Source organism: Neovison vison, chromosome 3, assembly GCF_020171115.1.
Source record: "Neovison vison isolate M4711 chromosome 3, ASM_NN_V1, whole genome shotgun sequence".
NCBI classification, from domain to species: Eukaryota; Metazoa; Chordata; class Mammalia; order Carnivora; family Mustelidae; genus Neogale; species Neogale vison.
Genome location: NC_058093.1, coordinates 129107400 through 129126514, shown reverse-complemented (window position 1 = coordinate 129126514; position 19115 = coordinate 129107400). Strand labels below are relative to the sequence as shown.

The 19115-nt window shown below is 38.3% G+C and overlaps 1 protein-coding gene across 5 annotated transcripts in view; it reads right to left on the bottom strand.

Annotated features, from left to right (window-relative positions):
- The window catches only part of NETO1 (neuropilin and tolloid like 1), a 125500-nt gene that overhangs the window by 43006 nt on the left and 63379 nt on the right, over window positions 1-19115 (bottom strand). For 4 of the 5 annotated variants that reach the window (XR_006383876.1, XM_044242817.1, XM_044242816.1 and 1 more), the window contains exons 5-7: window positions 16220-16261; window positions 15974-16140; window positions 6310-6538 (exon numbers count right to left, since the gene is read on the bottom strand). Coding sequence is in view for 4 of the 5 variants with exons in the window: in XM_044242817.1 (XP_044098752.1) it covers window positions 6310-6538; window positions 15974-16140; window positions 16220-16261 (438 nt within the window). In the remaining variant the exon portion in view is untranslated. The remainder of the gene's footprint in view (window positions 1-6309; window positions 6539-15973; window positions 16141-16219; window positions 16262-19115) is intronic. The other variant, XM_044242819.1, reaches the window with a different exon arrangement.

The following is a 19115-nucleotide window of genomic DNA, read 5'->3' as shown; positions in this document are numbered from 1 at the left end:
TGTTACTGACACTGTGCTTTTCTGTTTCTGGTCGTTTAGCAAAGGCTCTACAGTCACGCGTCCCACCTCAACTCTCTGCCGGCATTCAGCATTTATTCTGATTTTTAACACCTCTGCCACCCAGAGAAGCTGACAATTTTCAAAATCATTGGGTCCTAATGGCTTTTTGCGTAAGGGTTCTCCCCTCCACGTGTCCCCCTCCCCTCACAAGCTTCTACAAGAAGAAACCTTGTTGTTTCTTCAACAAGAGAAACCAGGCTATTCCTTCAATGCTCTCCGCGGTAATTTGCTTTGCCGCATGGTCACTGTCAGTCACTCACCAGGTGGCCTGCTGCACGTCGGCAGGACACAGTTTCATTGAGCTTTCTTGCCACTGCCAAACAAAGACTTCCCAGCCTCCAGTTTCTAACAACATACCCCTCCCACTTCTGTCCCTGGCAGCCCTCTGAGTCCAGATTTACTGTGTCCATCTAATTTCGGCTTTTTCTGTCATGCTCCTCAAAATTTAACCAACCCTTGACGCCTACCTAACCCAAGGCTGCTCCACATCTTGGGTATCTGTTCTGGCAACAGCTCTCTTTCAGCACCAAATTCAGAGCTTCACTTCTGCCTTGTAACAAACCACCATAAGTTTAGGATTTTAAAACAATACCCATTTACAACCACACAATGTCAGAAGCCTAGACACTGGGCCCTCTGATAGGGTCTCATAAGGCGCAAACAAAGTGTTGGCTGGGGCTGTGGTTTGCACCTGGGTCCAGGGTTCTCTTACTAGCTCGCTCAGTAGGGTGGCAGAATTTACTTCCTTGCAGTCCTATGACTGAGGTTCCCATTTTCTTGTGAGCTGGTGGCCAGAGATGCTCTGAGCTCCCTGAGTCACAGTTCACAACATACCTGTCCACACTCTTTCTGTAGGTCAGCAGCTGAGGCTTCACCTTATTTCAGAGAGCTCACATGATCACTCAGGTGCGCCCAAGGTAATCTCCCTATCGATGAACTCAGTGTCAATTGATTAAGGGAGGTAGTTACATCTGCAAAATAACTTTTGCCACAGAATGCAACTAAATCACTGAATGATATCCCAAGGTTCTCATGGGTTCTACCTACTTCAAGAGGAAAGAGATGTGAGCGACTTCCATACCCAGAGATGGGATCTTTTGGTTCATCTCAAAATTCTGCCTTTCATGGAATCCTTCAACTTAAAAGTTGTGGTTTTTTTGTTTGTTTGTTTGTTTTGTTTTTCAAGATTTTATTTATTTATTTGACAGAGAGCGAGAGATCACAGGTATGCAGAGAGGCAGGTAAGAGGGAGGGGGAAGCAGGCTCCCAGGACCCTGAGATCATGACCTGAGCCAAAGGCAGAGGCTTAACCCACTGAGCCACTCAGGCGCCCTCAAATCAGTTTTCCTTGGAATTTAGATGCTACTGTATGTATGTCTTCATTGTAAATAAACCTATCGTTTATATTTGTTACAGTCTTGGTCACAAAATAAAATAAAACTAAATAAATTAAGTCATTTTGGCAAATTATTTTATTTTTTAAAGATTTTATGTATTTGACAGAGAGAGATAGGAAGAGAGGCAGGCAGAGAGAGAGAGAGGAGGAAGCAGGCTCCCTGCTGAGCAGAGAGCCCAATATGGGGCTTGATCCCAGGACCCTAAGATCATGACCTGAGCCGAAGGCAGAGGCTTTAACCCACTGAGCCACCCAGGCACCCCAGAAATTATTTTAAACAACATGCTACAACCTGAAAATGGACAATTTGTTTTTCACCTCTTACTTGTCTGTTTTTAACAAAAATACGTAATTCATTAATCAAGTATTAAGTGACTAAGATTTTATTGTGCAAAACCTCTCATGAAAGAAGAGTGACAGAAGGTGGAACTTCAGAATTACTTACGTCGTTCCTCCCTTCCAGTCATTGCAAATTTATGTTACACAGAAAGTCTCAAAAAGTTTGGCAGGCAGCTCAATTTGAACACATTTCAATAATTTTTCCCTTATGTGTATTTATACAAGTCCATTATAATTGGTTATGAATTTTCATATATTAAGTATGTTTAAAATTGAAATTATACTAACAATAATTAAATTTCTAAAAAAACTGAGTGATTCTTTAGAGCAAAATCGATGACTTATAAAAAGTGATTTGGGGCTCCTGGTGGCAGGTCAGTTAAGCAACTGACTGTTGATTTTAACTCAGGCCATGATCTCATAATCAGGGAATGGATCCCCACATCAGACTCCATGCCCAGAAGGGGTCTGCTTGAGATTCTCTCCCCACTCTCTCTCTACTTTCCCTTCTCTGGAATTTATTCAGAAACAAATGCAAAAATATGATGATTGAAAGTATATTTCTATTTGCATTAGTCTCCAGATTAGTATGTTCCAGAGTAGAAACCCCTTGTTATAATTTTACTGCATCTAATCTTGTCATATGGAAATGGTATACGGTATGATCATAGCATGTTCGTATGACATGTAGACCTCAGGTGCAGCAGATAGGACCAGAGGATCAAAGCTCCCTTTATAAACGTATAAACCAGTGCAGACATATCTGTGCTATATGGGTGATGTGTAAGTGCTATCTATTGTTATTGCCACCTTTATTATGATCATCTTTAGAAAATGGGAGCTCTGTCATTCCTTACAAGGGACAAAGGTATCCTAAGCTAATGAGCTTAGCACCTTCAGAATCTGGTCTTCAGTCCTTGCCACATTAGTGTTCAGTCACTAAGCATGGAGTTGAGGGTGTGCTGGGAAATTCAGTTAAGTTCTTGGATCTTTTCTTATTCTGTTTCACTTCACAAAATGTTTGCGATTGAAATAGATGGACCCTAAGCTGTCCTTTAACACCTAAAAATATAAACAAACATAAAGCAAAATCAGATCTATACATACACAGAATGAACTAACAGGGAGGTGGGTGGGTGCTGGGCAAAATGGGCGAAGAGGGTGGGAGATACACGTGTCCAGTTATGGAATGAGTAAATCGTGGGAATAAGAGGCACAGCACAAGGATTACAGTCAATGACACTGTCACAGGGATGGCATGGACAGGCGGGAGCTATCCTTGTGCTGAACGCAGCATCGTGTATAAACCTGTCAAATCACTAAGTTGTACACCTGAAACTCATGAAACATGGGGTATCAATTACAGTAAAAAAAAATACATCATATAGTCCCAAGACCTTTGACAGATATTAGAATATTGTTGAATGTGCTATAAGCACTTTTGAACACTGTGCTGGGGAATACTACCTTATAAATGTTGAGAACCAAGAAAAATATCAAGGAGCCAAGAAAAACAGCAAGGAACCAAGGAATCAAGGAATCAGGGAACCAAGAAAAACTCATTATTTGACTATGACAAAGCTGGTCGTTGCTTTCGTAATTCTAATCTTTACTCCATATGTGTGCAGGTGTGTATGGAGTAAACTTAAAGAAATATATTAAATGTGAATATTAATGTGTATTATGTAATTATATATAGTTATATTATCTATAAGCTGTATATGTATATGATCTATATTATATAAACTTTATAACTATCATCATCAAGAAAAACAAAAATGTAATGCAACATACTCTCCTAGGCACTAATATTGAATAAAACAATACCATTTGTGGAACTTGAAACTCTCTAAATAGAATTCCTTTGTTTCCTCATTAAGAGCCTTTAAAATGACATAACCACTCATTTCTGAGTAGTAGCACTAATTGAAGTTCTGTTCTTGTTTTGGAATTATCATCTCGTATCTGGAATATTTTGATTTCAATACAGATAGACTTAGTCCATCCCCACATCCTTCATCACACGATGACTTTGATTTTAGGCATATGCTATGGTATATTCCACCCAGTTTTAGCTGCCCAAAAAAGCAAGAAAAAGCAGAATATTCAAATGCTGCATAGGCAACATGACGCAGAGGATAAATTTGTTCTAATCGAAGCTTGTTGTAAAGTGATGAGATAATCACAGAGAAAGCCTCGTAATACTCATCACTGAAATGAGAGTGATAACCCACCCCTCATGTCGGAATATAAAGGATTGGTGTGCTTTCCGCCCACGGACGAAGAAGGCCAAGCTTTTTTCTGAATTCAACATTGAAATGTCCACCCACTTGAAGGACTTCTGGAGATCATTTACGTACATGCACGAAAACTCTATTTTTTAGCTCAGATAGAAATACTTCTAATGGCATTTGCACTGTATGATATAATTCACCATTTCTTGCATAAGCAAAATTCTAAATACTCACAGAACTCAGTCACTGTTAGAGTTGAATGGGACCTTCAAGGTTTCCCTACTAAACACGGACATTCCCCCTCCCCCATTCATGTAACATGATGATCCATTTTCCGACCGATCACTCTCCAGCCAGAGCCCGTATCCTCCATGGGAATCCATTCAATTTTGGAGCATTCCTATGAGCTAGACATGTTTTTCCTGAATTTCACTTAGATGTTTCCCTACAATCTAGCAAACAAATCTCAGCTCTCAGACATTAATCCATCCAACCAACATAAGTCTAAGGTAGTTATCATATTTCAAACAACAAAATCTCTATGATAAACACTTCTCCTTTGACCTGGTCTCATGTTTCCAGTGGCTCCTGAATCCAGCTCAGACTCTTCTAAGTGATTACTCTCCTCCTCATTCACAAAACCCAGAAAAGAACAGATTATGTCATCTGCAATCTTCCCACGAGATGATCTCCTTTGAGTTGTTTATTTCAATTTCCTTAATATAAGCTAATATTGCTAAGCTATTTTTTGTCCATTATTATTATTTTTAAGTATTGGCTCAAAATGAATTTGAATGAAATGCAACTTCAGGAAGTCCTAGGAGTTAGGGTTCTTCTATACTACTGTTGTTTTGGTCAATATAGAAAGATAAAGATATATAATTTCATTTTCCCCCTATTACCTTTCATGGTACAGTTTTAATAAAAACTGAAGACTTTTGTGATATTGTTTAAAAACCTGATAATATTCTCCAACATATAAGCTAACCCTTCTATAGGTGTATCATTTAAATTAAATAGGAGTTCTCAATGTATTATCATCCAAGACTGAAAAGAATACTGAATAAGCACCTTTAACCTCTTACCAAAGGCAAGAGCTATCATCCACTGTGGAGTAATCATCAGTGAGGAGATTAAATGTGCTATCTTGTAGCCTGAATTTTTTCCTGCTCTAGTCAAGAAAATGACAAGTTTGTTTTTTGTTTTTGTTGTTGTTGTTTGTTTTTTTGTTTGATTTTGACCCAATACCTTGCTGAAATCAAGATGCACTACCTCTAACCTTTCGATTAACCACTGAAATGAGGACGTGATGGGAACATGTTGCTTAAATCTGCAATAACGTTGGGCAAGATAATTCGCCCCATGATGGTATCAAGATTTAAAAAGACTGAGTGACATTTCGTGCTTCTGGTGTCCTAGAATTCTCCAACTGGGTAATTAGAGAGGAATTTCACTATATAAAAGAATTGTCCAGTGTATTTAATATTTATGAACTGAAAAAAATATTGCATGTTGTGCCTATCACTGAGAAATCCTGGAGGTTTCAGAAGCATTTTTTTTTTCTATTTAATAAATAGATTGTTTCAAAATACAAGGTGCTGATTTCTTAAAGCTGAAGTTTTCAGGATTTTTTTTCATTTGTATAAAATTATTAAACATGAGTTATTCAGGGTTTCTAAAGAACATTCCAAATATATCTATTAATATGACTCATTATTTGTTAGAACATAATTTTCTAAAATTGCTGTGCTTTGCACATAACTCTGGATATCACCCATTGTGCCATTTTAAATATTTTCTGAAACCTTTTCTGTTTACTCTCTTCCCAAACAATTCTCCCTCTTTGCCTACATTAATGGGAACTCTATCCTCTCGGACCTATTTGCAGTACGTGGGACTATAGGAGGAGCTCACTGAAGAGAAGCTACCAGATATTTTTGCGCAGGTTTTTAAGATTTAAACTCAAACTCATCAGAAGCTGTGCAAGTTCCATACACTTCGTAAGAGCTAAAGCAAAGAGAAATAAAACTGTCATTTCCCGGTTGAACGCTGAGCTGTCTTAAGCAAAGCTATGACGCCTGTGCAGAAACAGATCACCAAAAAGTGATCTGTAACTCTCTCCTGTCTCTGGGCCCAAATGATGGAAAGGGAATCTCGGAGAGAACTCGCTAGACACACCCTAGTGTGCTCGCACTGCCAGGAGAAACACCGGGAGCTGCGGGCGGGACCTGCAGCCTGGGACCTCCTGAAGGACAAACAGTCAAGTGCAGGGGTTCTTACGTTCTTGGAAGGATGTGAAGAGCATCTGAAATCGGCTGTTCCGACTGCCCTCATCGGCCCACATGCGGATGACGCCAAGACCCGTGCGGAGCATGACGTCATTGGCCACAGTGCTGCAGAACTTGGCCTTCAGATCCCCCACGGAGCTGCTGCCGTCATACACAGCCACAAAGTTCCTTTTGCATTCGTTTGAATTCTGCATCTCATAGTCCAAGAAGCGTAAGTAGATCTGTAACATAACAACAAAGATGCAGTAATTTCCTCAAATCAAAACAGGAAAGTAGTACAGCCAGCACCAGGCTTTCTCTTTAGTCTCACAAGTCAGTCTTGATTGCAATCAATCTTAGGATGTTTCCCCTGTGGGGCGGAGGAGGTAAAGATGTACAACTAAGATCAAACCATGCTCAGTACTTTTTTCAAATGTTATTATCCTTTCTTGACATATGTAAGTGTATGGAAATAATCTGTATTACTATTAAAGAAAAACAGAAACCGTATCAAAAGATAGTCTCTGATTTCACTTTGTTTAAGTCATTTCACAGAACCACACGGTTTCCTTTTTGAAGTAGAGCACATTAAAAAGAATAAAATAAAAGAGAGCTAATCTGTGATTATTCTTGCCACAACATAGAGTCAAGCCATTTAGTGAAGTCCACATAAATAAAAATTAAATTAACATTTAATGAGTAGAATTGCCCTGTAACCTGCTCTATAGATTATTTTTAAATACTCCCAACTACTCTATACAGTTTTATTGTCCTATTCAGATGATGAAACAGAGACTCAAGTGGTCTACACTGGACATCAGACAGGGTCTCTCTAGCTCCCTAGGCTATGAGCCTTCCACAATATAACACTGCTGCGGACATGCTGTTTTACGATCAACAGATTTTATCTGACTCTGTTCCAGTGTGCTTTACAAAATCATAAGCAATTAATTCAGCCCAAGATAGGTTTGAAAAGAAGCCATCAGCCCTTTCAGCCGCTGGTTCAGCATTACCTACAACCTGGCCTCTGACTTTATCCCAGTCCCTGTTCAAGGCACTGAGAAAATGCAGGTGCCCAGAAGAATGAGGCTCAGTGTTGAAAGTATGTGTTCATTAAACCATGACACATGGACACAAAGTCATCCAGACAGAAGTGATATAAAGGGAAAAAAAAATCTCTGTACTATGAGAGGGATATCTGGAATGGTTCTGAAATAAAGAAAGCACCCTTCACAAATATCTGCCAAGCCTTTTATGCTTTCTAACATGGAAAGCTAGGGGCTACCTCCTCTCAGACACCTTTCTATTATTAATGTACCATGGGTGTAAACTGAAGACATGTGTTCACCCAAATATCCATCTCTTTCATCTCAACACTCATTTTTGCTTATTTATTCATAAACTATGAACCCCGTACAACAAAAATGTATTGGGCTCGTTTTGTCTGCCTTAAACGTAAATGTTTCAGTATTTCAAATTAAAAGAAAGTTCTCCTTTGCCCTCAACATTCTAACTGAATCGGGCAGTGATACTTGTTAATTTGAACTTCAAAAGAATTGTTTCCATCTCTGCTGGCAGGTCGGTCTATGATAGTTCAATAGTCTCCCAGCTGGCTTGGATCTGTCCAAGGTTCTAATTTTCCAGTCTACTCCAAAGCCCAGGCCCATCAAAGTTATATTTCTAAGAAACAAATTTAAGAATCATACTACCATCTTTTAACTGGTATCTAAATGGTTATAATTTTAAAATGTTTAAAAACCATGACCAAACTTTTCTTCTCATGTCTGAACATACCATATTTATTTTACAAAATGCCATCCTTTTTGCAGAGGACATTAGTTAAATGTGAGTCACCATTCCTTTTTTTCTGCCTACTAAGCTCTTCCTGGTTTTTCAAGGTCCATTTCAATGGTTACACACCCAGTCCAGAATATCCATTGCCTCCACTCCCCAGCCATGGCAGAATTAATCTATGCATCCTCTATCCTAAAATATTATTTTGAACTTATTTTAAGCTTTAGTTACAGGTTCTACAAAATTTTTACTACTTTTACTTTCCTAAAAAGCTGGGGCAGTGGCATACATTTTTGCATTTGAGGCATCAAATGTGTTGTACACAGTAGGCATTCCATCAGAGATTGTGAGGGCATGATTGTGAACGACCGACTGATTGGAGAATTCTATTTTGCTATTGATTTCATTTGTTTATTATCAATCAACTATTGACTGGGCCCGTATATGTCAGAATGTTTAAAGTACTATAAATAATAGTTATATGGAATAATTGACATTTTATTATTTGCAGTAGGAAACCAAGTGCAAAAATCCCCCAGACAAGGTGTTTCTTTGTAACTCTAAACTGTCAGAGAACCACAAAATAGTATGCTGCAGACTATATAGGAGAGAACAGACTAAAAATAAAGTGTGAGTCCCAAGTCAAGAAATACTCATATAACCTTGAGGAAGAACAACAGAAAAATAGGAAGAAATGGGCAAAAATTGAGAAACAGTGGAAAGCATTTGAGTTTTACCATGCTTTTCTTGGTGAGGTTTTCATACAAAGGCAATCTGTAACATGGTAGTTGGAGCTACTCTAAAGTTTCCAAACACTTTGATGCTAATTTTAATTGCCATTACTACAGACATAAAACATATGCCCTAAGAAAGCCTCCATGTTCCTCATTCCCAGGTTATATTCTACTTCATTTTATCAGAAGTTCAGCTATTACTCACGTAATCCATCTGGGATGCACTCTTCCCAACCATTACTTTCCTGAAAGCTATCCAGGAAATCCCCAAATGTCTCCTTTAAGAAGGCATATGTGAAAATGTTAAACCTTCCAAGTTTTCACTAACTACTGTGTTTTTCAAATTTTCACATGGACTTATGAAAAGGGATTGGGTCTTTCAGATGACCTTTACCAGGAAGCCGGAGCAAAGGAGACAAAACGGCTTGCTCAAGGGATGGAAGCAATCGATGCGGGAGCCTTAAGTAGGAATAAAATACCTAACTCTTGTTTTAAAGCTCTTTCACTACACTACATCACCTGATCCTGACCTAAAAGTAAACAGACTGAAAGTACTATAAAAATATAAATACTTCCAAAATCTAGGGATTCTTATTAGGTAATATAAATTTGTTAAATGTAATAAAAATCAAGTATATATTTATATTCTCAAATACTATACAATCAACCCAACCTCAAAAGAATTAGCCATCAAAAGAATATGCAATTACAATTGTAAATACACATAGTCATCAGCAGGAGGAAAAACTGAGTAGGGTACATGAAAAGATCCTTTGGAGTTCAAATGTAAAGTAACCCCTCCTTCCAGTGCCATTTCAGAGCTACAAAAACCAGTCTGCTCACAGAAAGAGAAATAAATCATCATTTGACTAATTGAAGGAAGAAAGATATTTGAGAGGCAGATGTTTCCAGGTTGAGTGAGTCAGTGGCCCAAGATGCCTGCCCTCCTATTTTGAGTATCTTACCCTGCCTGAAGAAACGCAGCTTAAAATGCTAATTTATTATTTACATCCCAAACTGGCAATAACTTAAGACATTGTGCTAACACATGATTTCACTCCAATCTCTCGACAACAACAGACACTAGTTATAACCATTTTAAAATGAAAAAGATGACACTGGGAGAAACTACGTAACTTTCAAAGTGACCCAAGCCCTTAGGTGACAGATGAGTATTGAACACCCGACGGATCCTCCTTTGTACCACACTATGCAGACTGATGTATTTTTTTTTTAATAATTCTCACAGATTTATATTCCAGAAAGAAAATTATCATCTTAAGGAAAACAAACCACAACCAGATAAATGACTAAACCAGCAAAGCCAAACTATTTTGATTTTCCTACAGGGGCAAAGAAACATGTTGACCATCCAGATAAAAATGAGATTCACAGAAAATAAATGTGTCCCACTGAAAGGAAGGCCTGTCTTAAATTTTCTTAAAAAGAAGTTTGTTTCAGAGAAGAGCACTGCTATAGTTAGAAAGGCAATTTGCATATTCAGCCCGTGGTTTCTCATTTGACAGCTCAAGAGAGCGTCCACATTTTTCCATAGGAGGCAACTGACTGGTATTCTCACATGAAGTTCAATGACAGTGGTCTAAGCACCTTCTATATTTAAAGGCCATTCTTAGACAGGACACCATTTATAGAGGAAGTGAACAATTAGTCGCTAGATTTTATATATTCTCTTCTGAAGCATTCCATTATTTTTTTAACTTCATTTTTAAAAAATCATTTCAGAAAAGATATAAAATATGCCACCGGCATATTTTGGTTTACTGGGTGCAGTCCTGTCGGTGCAAAACCCAACTGTCCAGCCAGAGAAGTGACCAAGCTTCCCCACACTAGCTCTAGGATACATCGTATAAAAGCCTTCCTTAGATTGGGATTTAAATGATATCTGGCCAGCTTAAAACTTGTGCCATAAGATCACCAAAGGGGAGAATGCCTAATGACATGGGTTTTATTTAAGGTGGAAAACTACAGAAAGCTCTTTAGTCTCTCTGCCGAGAAAAAGGGAAAATGATAAACAGAACCATATATAACTCCAGTAAAATGGTCAGATTACAATCTCCTTTCAGTGAATCATTTTGATGCATTCTTCTTTCTAATCAATCACGGGGGTTGAGCTGACAAAATGATTTATTGAATAGGACCGGAGAAGCTTCAGAACACATAAGCAATTTCTAGTAATATCTGTCTTCTAAATCACACTAATATGGAGAGAAGAATCCCTTTTGTGTAGTTAAGGCAAGTAAATCTAGCTAACAATTTACTAAGTAATATATTTACAAAAAAATATATTTAAATACCAACCTTTCAACCTAGTCCTTCCCCGTGTGTTGCAGTGAGATGCAGAAAACAGACATTGTTTGGGGCAATTATTTAGACTTGCCAGAACAGTTTTCTCCACGAAAATACAAATTAAATACACACCGCAGCCTCAGAAATGCTGTCCATGGTTTCAATACTTTCTATTTTAATAAATAAAGCCACATTCTAAAAAATGTGTAGCCCAGAACTTCCCTGTTTACTGTTTGATTTGTGACTGGACATTCCAGGTCTTAGAATTTTAGGTTCGATATCCCATGAATCTGGAGGCTAGTAGCAGCACCCCCTTTATTTGGAGGAGAAAATCACAAAATCATATTCTCTGAAGTCCTGAAATGATACCTCCTATAACAAATCCTGATGGGAATATTAAAATGATTTTCTGGCATGCATAAGCAAGTATCAAAACACTCCATCTCTAAAATCTGATTGTACAAAACTGAGATTTCAGTTAAAAACAAAGTGAATCGTGAACTGTTCATTGGTGGTTATCTAGCCAGTTAAAATTTCCATTTTGTTGACTTAATTTTTATTTTCACTTTTAGAGATAATAAAGGAAGACTCAATATTTAGAACCCTAAAACTTATCATTGTAATCAAGTATAGTTACTACTCTTCATCTGCTGTTAGTTTTCTCCTTGCCCGTAACAAGTTCCCAGAAATAGAGCAGCTTTAAACAAGACCCATTCAGTATCCCTGAGTTCTGTAGGGTAAAGTGACTGGGGGCTGGACTGTGTTCTCTGCTAAGGGCATATGAGGCTGAAAAACCCAGCAGCTTGCCATTCTGGTATCAAGGTCCCTGTTTCCTTGATGCCCATTTACCAGGGATCACTTTTAGCTCCTAGAAAACATTCTTAGTTCCTCTGACTCCCCCTTTTGCCTACAACCAGAGAAAATTCAGCTTTTAACGGGCTCATGTGATTAGAATAGGCTCACCTAGAAAAACTGTCTTTTAATTAACCCAGAGCCAACTGATTGGTAACCTTTATTGCATCAGCAAAATCCCTTTTGCCAGATAATTTAACATAATCAGGTATGTAATATTTTATATTCACAGTCACTGATTGGGCTGGAAATCTTGGGTGTCATCTTTAAGATTCCACCTACAATTAAGTTCATCATATAATTTACCTTAAAACAACTTCACTATAAAATATCGACTTACTATGTTTGTCAAGTTTAATGCTAATTTTATTCAAAACATTTTTGACTGGAGTAACAACACATTAAAAATTAATGTGAAGTTTTAAATGATGGGTAATTGCTAAAAGCTAGAGTTTTATTGTCCCAACACCTTAATCATTAAGTTAATCATCTTCATTTGTGTACTTCTATAAGTCTTGGATTTATCTCTTTTTCTATCTTAACAAATTTGACAATTCCCTCAAATAGTGTGGTTTGGTGACACCACATTGGACTGCGAGTCAGGAGCTGAAATCTTGCCTTAGCTCTGTACCAACAGACCAAATACTTGGGCAGTCACTTACCATACACTCACCAAGTTTTGGTTTTGAGGGGAGTTTAATATTATCTATGCTAAAGAACTACCTTGCTTTTAAATTATTATACCAAATCTTTGCCAAACTTTATTTAGATTCCTCCTTATGGAATATCATTCGGTTTTTGAGCAGCTCCATTATTAAAACTAAAGACAAACCTTCTTTATATCAAACCAAAAGCTATATAGTTCCAGTTTCAAGCATTCAAATAAATTATAGTACTTGAAATCATGCAGATTAACCCTTATCCTCTTGTTCTCCGTCATATGAGAGTCCTTCAAATGTCTGAAGATTGCCACCATGTCCATTTTTCTAGAAACACGTCAGTTTGTTTTGTATTACATGAGTTTTAACTGAATGACAGATGTTTCACTTGGTACTGAGTATCTAGAGATACATTAAGCCGCAGCCTTGAGGGAATTGACATTCAAATAGTTACCATGATATGATCACCCCACATTCTTTTCTGTCGGTTCTCTTCTGTACCAGGTCCAGGACAAGATGCCATATCACCCTTCGCACCCTTGCTCTAGAGTCTGCACAAAGAGATCTCTATATTCCATTATTAGCCCATATAAGACTTGATGATCAAGTCTCAGCTTTTTTATCTGTTAAATGAGTTAATCAGGAGCAGATTCCCAACGTTCTTTCTGGCTCTAGTATGCCAAATTCTAAGAAATCTGGACTAATCACATTCTAATTAAATGTGTATGACTATTTTCTATTTGTCAAAAGTCGGAGAAGCAATATAGCCTTGATATAAATTTTAATAAAACCTGGGAAACTATTTAGCACTTGCATTGTGTAATATGTTTCAATTTCCCAGTTATCATTCAAATATTCACCACCAGCCCCTTCAAGTTTAATTCGGGCTTTGATAGTCTATCCTCATAAGCTGTTAGGAACTCCACAAAAATAGAAAGCCCACATAGGCAGTCATATCCAGTTCTTGCTTTTCTCCACAGCTATTCAAAGCCACTTCCTATCTTCTAACCTTTAATTTAACGGAGAAAGCCTGTCACAATAGAGTCATCTTTGTCCAGCTCTGCAGGCGGCTTCCCCTTTGGGTCACAGAATGCCAAATTCTGTAACAGACAGGTACACTGGGTATTGTTGCTCTGGAATTGTACAAAAGACAGCCTATTTACCAGCTGGAAAAACAAAACAAAACAAAAACGACGTGTGTTTACGCTCCCATCAAAGCCCTCTCTTTAACACTGCCGTGACAAAGATGCTGCTTACAGCAATGAGGAGGGGCTCAAATGTTTCCAGCCGGAGAACTTTATTTTTTTCATCTTTCATTCATAGAGTTTAAGAAAATGAATAGCACTTGCATGTGAACCCACAGATTACATAAGAGAGAATAACACACTGCAATCTAGCTCCTTTATAATCCAGCGAGTGCGTTGGCTTTTGTGTCACGAACAGTCTTTGATTATTTTTTTTTTTAAAGGAGGAATCACTGGGTCTTTCTTGATAATACAATAAAAGTTTCAAAGATTTGCACAGATGCACAGAGGCCCACCAGGGGCAAAGCTGGAAGAGGGAGCGTGGCTCTGAATGTCTGTGACGGCGATGTCGGGGCAAAGCGTGCCGCACTTATAAATCGTATGCAGACCCAGAGACAGATTCCTGGGGAAATCAAGTGAAGAAAACCAACCTACTTCCTGAAATGCCAGCCTCCCCAAAGATGCCTCTATCCCTCCCCCACATCCTGAATATCAAGCCACCAAATTCTCCTCTGTTGATCTTGAATCTTTCTTCGGCCTGTCTACCGTCATCCGCTAGCCTCAACCTTGGGGCTCATTGCGGTATCTTCCTCCTGAGTGTTCTGCTTGCAGTGTTCCATGCCTCTGTCCCTGCTTCCCAGGGAAAAGCTCTTTTTCCAGAATGCAGATCGGATCACATCGATTTCCTGCTTCGTGCTTCTCTGTGTATCACTAAGGCTACCGGAATGAATCCAGGTTCTTTACAGCCCTTGGGCTCAAAGACTCACCATCGACCTCCGTACTTTTATTCACCTCCATGCTTTTATTTGGTCACATTCAATTACCTAACTCCTAATTGTCTGCTGATTCTATGGCCCCAATGCTCTCCCGTCTACCTGGAGAGCGTTTCCCTAATCTACCTGACACAAAGCTGTTTCTTACTAAGAGTCAGTGGACACCCTGGCTGAATTTGATTCCACATTTGACTTACCTCTGCAGGTGTATGCGACTTCCCCCTCTCTCTACTACACCTTAGGGACACCTCAATGCTCATGGCTCATTCCTTGGGTTATTTGATTACATATTTGTCTAAGAATTAAACAGGAAGAGGATAGGGGCCTGACATGCTTTCTTCATCTCTCCAACATGATGCTTGAGATTTTACAGAGCCACTAAATCTATTAATTAAATAACAAACTGTTTCAACCTCAGTAAAGTCAATGACAAACCTAATAAATCAATAAGGCTTAGTTGAAACTATATAACTGAGAAATGGCAATACAGGAAGGGAGATTGGCAAATAATCAACAGTCCCCACTGAAGATAGTGACTGACACAGTCACTATCCCCAGTATTCCTTAAAATTTCAATAAGAGGATAAATATGGTTGTTCTAAGGAAGTAGTTCCAAAATAGTGGTTTGAGTCTGAATCTGACCCATAATGTATTTCGTTTAATAGCATGTAAATTTACAATTTAAAAAATGTATTGCAGTATTTAAAAGTCAAGGTGATAACATAAATTGCTGACTTCCCTGTCATGAGAACATTGGAGGGCTTGGTAATGTTAGACCAAAATGTTCTCATAACAACAATAAAAAGTAGCTTAAGAGGCAGTGAAGTCCAGGCTGACCTCTTTGCTTGGGCCAGGCTCTCCCAGGTCCTGTTCGCCACTGTCCCCCAGCCTTATCACAAGATATTCTATATGCCAGAGATACGGGGTTTTTGCAAGGCCTGGACAATTTCTTCCAAAGATTCGATATTAGGTTGAAAAGCGAGCAAAATACAAATACTGACTATACAGTCATAAATGTGATTATACTTAGACCCACAGCTTAGGTATAGAATTTCAATCCATTTTCCAGAGAGGGAGGGGTGTCACATTAGGGTCTCTTGTCCAGGTGATCTTTTCAAAGCACCTTCTCCGTATTATTTATGGCATCAAAAATTTCCTTGGATGGGGTAAGAAAAGTTGCATTTCAAACTAAAATAAAACGAAAGCTTACGATTTCACTCTGAAACTCACTAAGCATGTCCAGTTGGTTCAAAGCAATGCGTGCTCCACATACTTCCCAAGCGGACTGTCAAATGTTTTCACCTTCAGACTGACCTTGGATCGTGGAGGTGCCCGGATGTACCACTTGCAATCCACAGCCTCACTAGCAGAAGCTTTGCCTTCTTTCATAATTTGTACAGATTCCACAATTCCTTCAGGACCGCCCGTCTCAAACTCACATGCTAAATAATGAAATGCCAAACAAACACACAAAAATGGAGCTTGAATAATAAACCAAAAGTATATTTCAGAGCAGAAAACAAAGACCTCTGAACATTATCGAGTATCTATTTTACCGACCTGGTAATGGTTTCAAAACGCCAAGGTCCTTAAAGTCAGGATCTTAAAAATTGAGAAAAAGATAATTAGTCTTGGTTTTTTTTTTGTTTTTTTTTTTCCAATTTATTTATTTTCAGAAAAACAGTATTCATTTTTTTTTCACCACACCCAGTGCTCCATGCAAGCTGTGCCCTCTATAATACCCACCACCTGGTACCCCAACCTCCCACCCCCCCGACACTTCAAACCCCTCAGATTGTTTTTCAGAGTCCATAGTCTCTCATGGTTCATCTCCCCTTCCAATTTACCCAAAAGCACATATCCTCCCCAATGTCCATAACCCTACCCCCCTTCTCCCAACCCCCCTCCCCCCAGCAATCCACAGTTTGTTTCATGAGATTAAGAGTCACTTATGGTTTGGATAATTAGTCTTATTCTGCATTTATTCCTTAAAATTATGGTGAGTAATATACCATTAAACTATTTAAGAATCTGCCAAAAAATATATTAAGAGAACTTAAGTGGATAAACAAAATGCATGATAATGTTATGACTGAAATGTTAATTTATAAAACAGAATTATTATCACAGCATTTTTATCACCACACAAGAAGCCATTTTTAAAAACCTTCCAATGCCATTCATCATCTAGGCATCAAGTAAAAATATTATTCATTACCTCTAAATCCATAATCAGACACCAGACGGTTTTGTAAAATGTATCCATAGGTAAGTCAAGCTTTGAGTAAACTTCCATCTATGACACATATAATAATTTGTTTGGATTTAACAGATTTTGTAAGTTGTTGAAACACAATTTTCTTTGCCACTGAAATACTGGAAGACAAATTTCATCTGTGAAACTGAGGGACTCCATCCTGCAGCGGAATGCACTATCCTGTTTCCAGAAGACATTTTTCCTTAATTTTTTAGTCCATGCGAGCTTCCAAAGTGTTCCTCAGTATACGCTGGGTCCTCTCAAAGCCAGCTCCCTCTCTGGCTTTCCCCTCACCCCACCCCAGGTCCATGTATGTGTCCTCTGCTCATGTACTTGGAGGAAACTTGACTTATCATGATCCTCAGAAGCGTCCTAGGTGTTAAAAGCCATCATGGTGGGTTTGCTTCCATTCTCTAAAATTGATTTTGAGATAGGTATGCAACCAGTGAAATGTAATGGTAAGCAGAAAACAAAGACCTCTGTCTTTTGAAGGACTTTTGAGAAAGTTTTCTTGAGTAATAAGAAACAAGGCATATAGTTTTCTGGCTTCCTCTGTGATCTGGCTTGTATGGGGTCCCTTTGGGATCATGCACGGTGGTCAGCTTATGATGTTGGCAGGCACTAACATGAGGAGATGCTAACTCTCAAGGGAGAGCAGAATAGAAACCTGGAGAACGCAAATCCTTACGGACATCACTGGGGCACTGTATTCAACTACCCTGTAGTCACATGTCCCTCCCCCTTTTGCTTTTTGAAACAATGTACGTCCTTATAATTTCAGTTACTTTGAATTGGATTTTCTTTTCCTTAAGGATAAAGGCATTAAAGGCTACGAAAATTTTTCTTGGAGACACATGGCATCCAATTTAAAAGAAGACTGTGAAATTTAATTTCTTTATACTATTAAGGTATTGGCTATAAATTAAAAATCTTATAAAGTTAGAAATATGTGGAGAGACACTGCTCGACAGGAGTCTAGGGCTGAAATATGAAAGGGCAGCACTCTCAGGAGGCAATAATTTCTGGACATCAAGACTGTGTGTGCATAGATGTCGATGTGCATCTAGGGATGCTCCTTTATATGTCCGTGTGCTTGGAGATGCCAAGCCCGTGACTTCCAGCGACCGTATCGCTGTACTTATTTTCATTACAGCTTTTTCTCCCTTATTTTCTTAAGCAATAATACATACTGATATATTTAAACTGAAAGGCCTGGCTTAAGGCCACGATTCAGTCAGGTCCACTACCCAGGTTCACTTTATCATAGAACACTATTGCAATGTGGGAATATATTTTGAATTGAGATACAAACTCCTTTGTATAATTATTTTAAAAACATTTCTTTTACGTTTCAGAAGGAAGGAAGGAAGGAATGGGGGGTGGGGAGGAAGGGAGAAGGAAGGAAGGAAAAAAGGAAAGAAAGAAGGAAGGAAAGAAAAGATAAAGGGTGAGGGAAGGAGGGAGGAAGAAGTAACTGTATGCAATGTCCATGAAAGATGCAGAAATGAGGACCACATAGTTAATTTGGATCAGGATATCCCCAAGTGGATTTTTTTTTGCCTTTATCTAAATTAATGGATATTTGGTTATTCTTTTAAACATAAATAATATATATATTTATATATATAATATATATACACACTATATCATATATATGTTGAGATATATATATATTATATATATTATATATATATATATATCTATAATTTGAGAGAGGGAGAGAGAACCTCAAGCAGATCCCTGCTGAGCAGAGAGACCAACACGTGCTTCATCTCATGACCCGGAGATCACGACCTGAGCAGAAATCAAGAGACAGATGTTTAACGGACTGAGCTACCCAGGTGCCCCTTAAAAAAGTGTATATTTAATACCTACTGTGTACAATAAAAGAATTATGTTTTGTATAGAATTACTCAGATTGGTGGTCACCACTAAGCAGTTTTCTTGGTATTGAAGAGACCCAATATTTCCCCCTCACTTTTACATCAAGCTTGTCCATCTCAGTGTTGCAGATTCTTTATTATTATGTCCCTTTCACTATTTTGCATAACATTTAATAATAGTCATTATAGGTTTGAATGTTTCAGCCGGCATGACTGTTCCTATGATTCTTGTGGAAATGTAGCTGGTATTCCATTTTCTGGTTTGAAGGCTAACATTTGTCATTTTTATAACTTGTGCTAGACAATGTTGAGACAA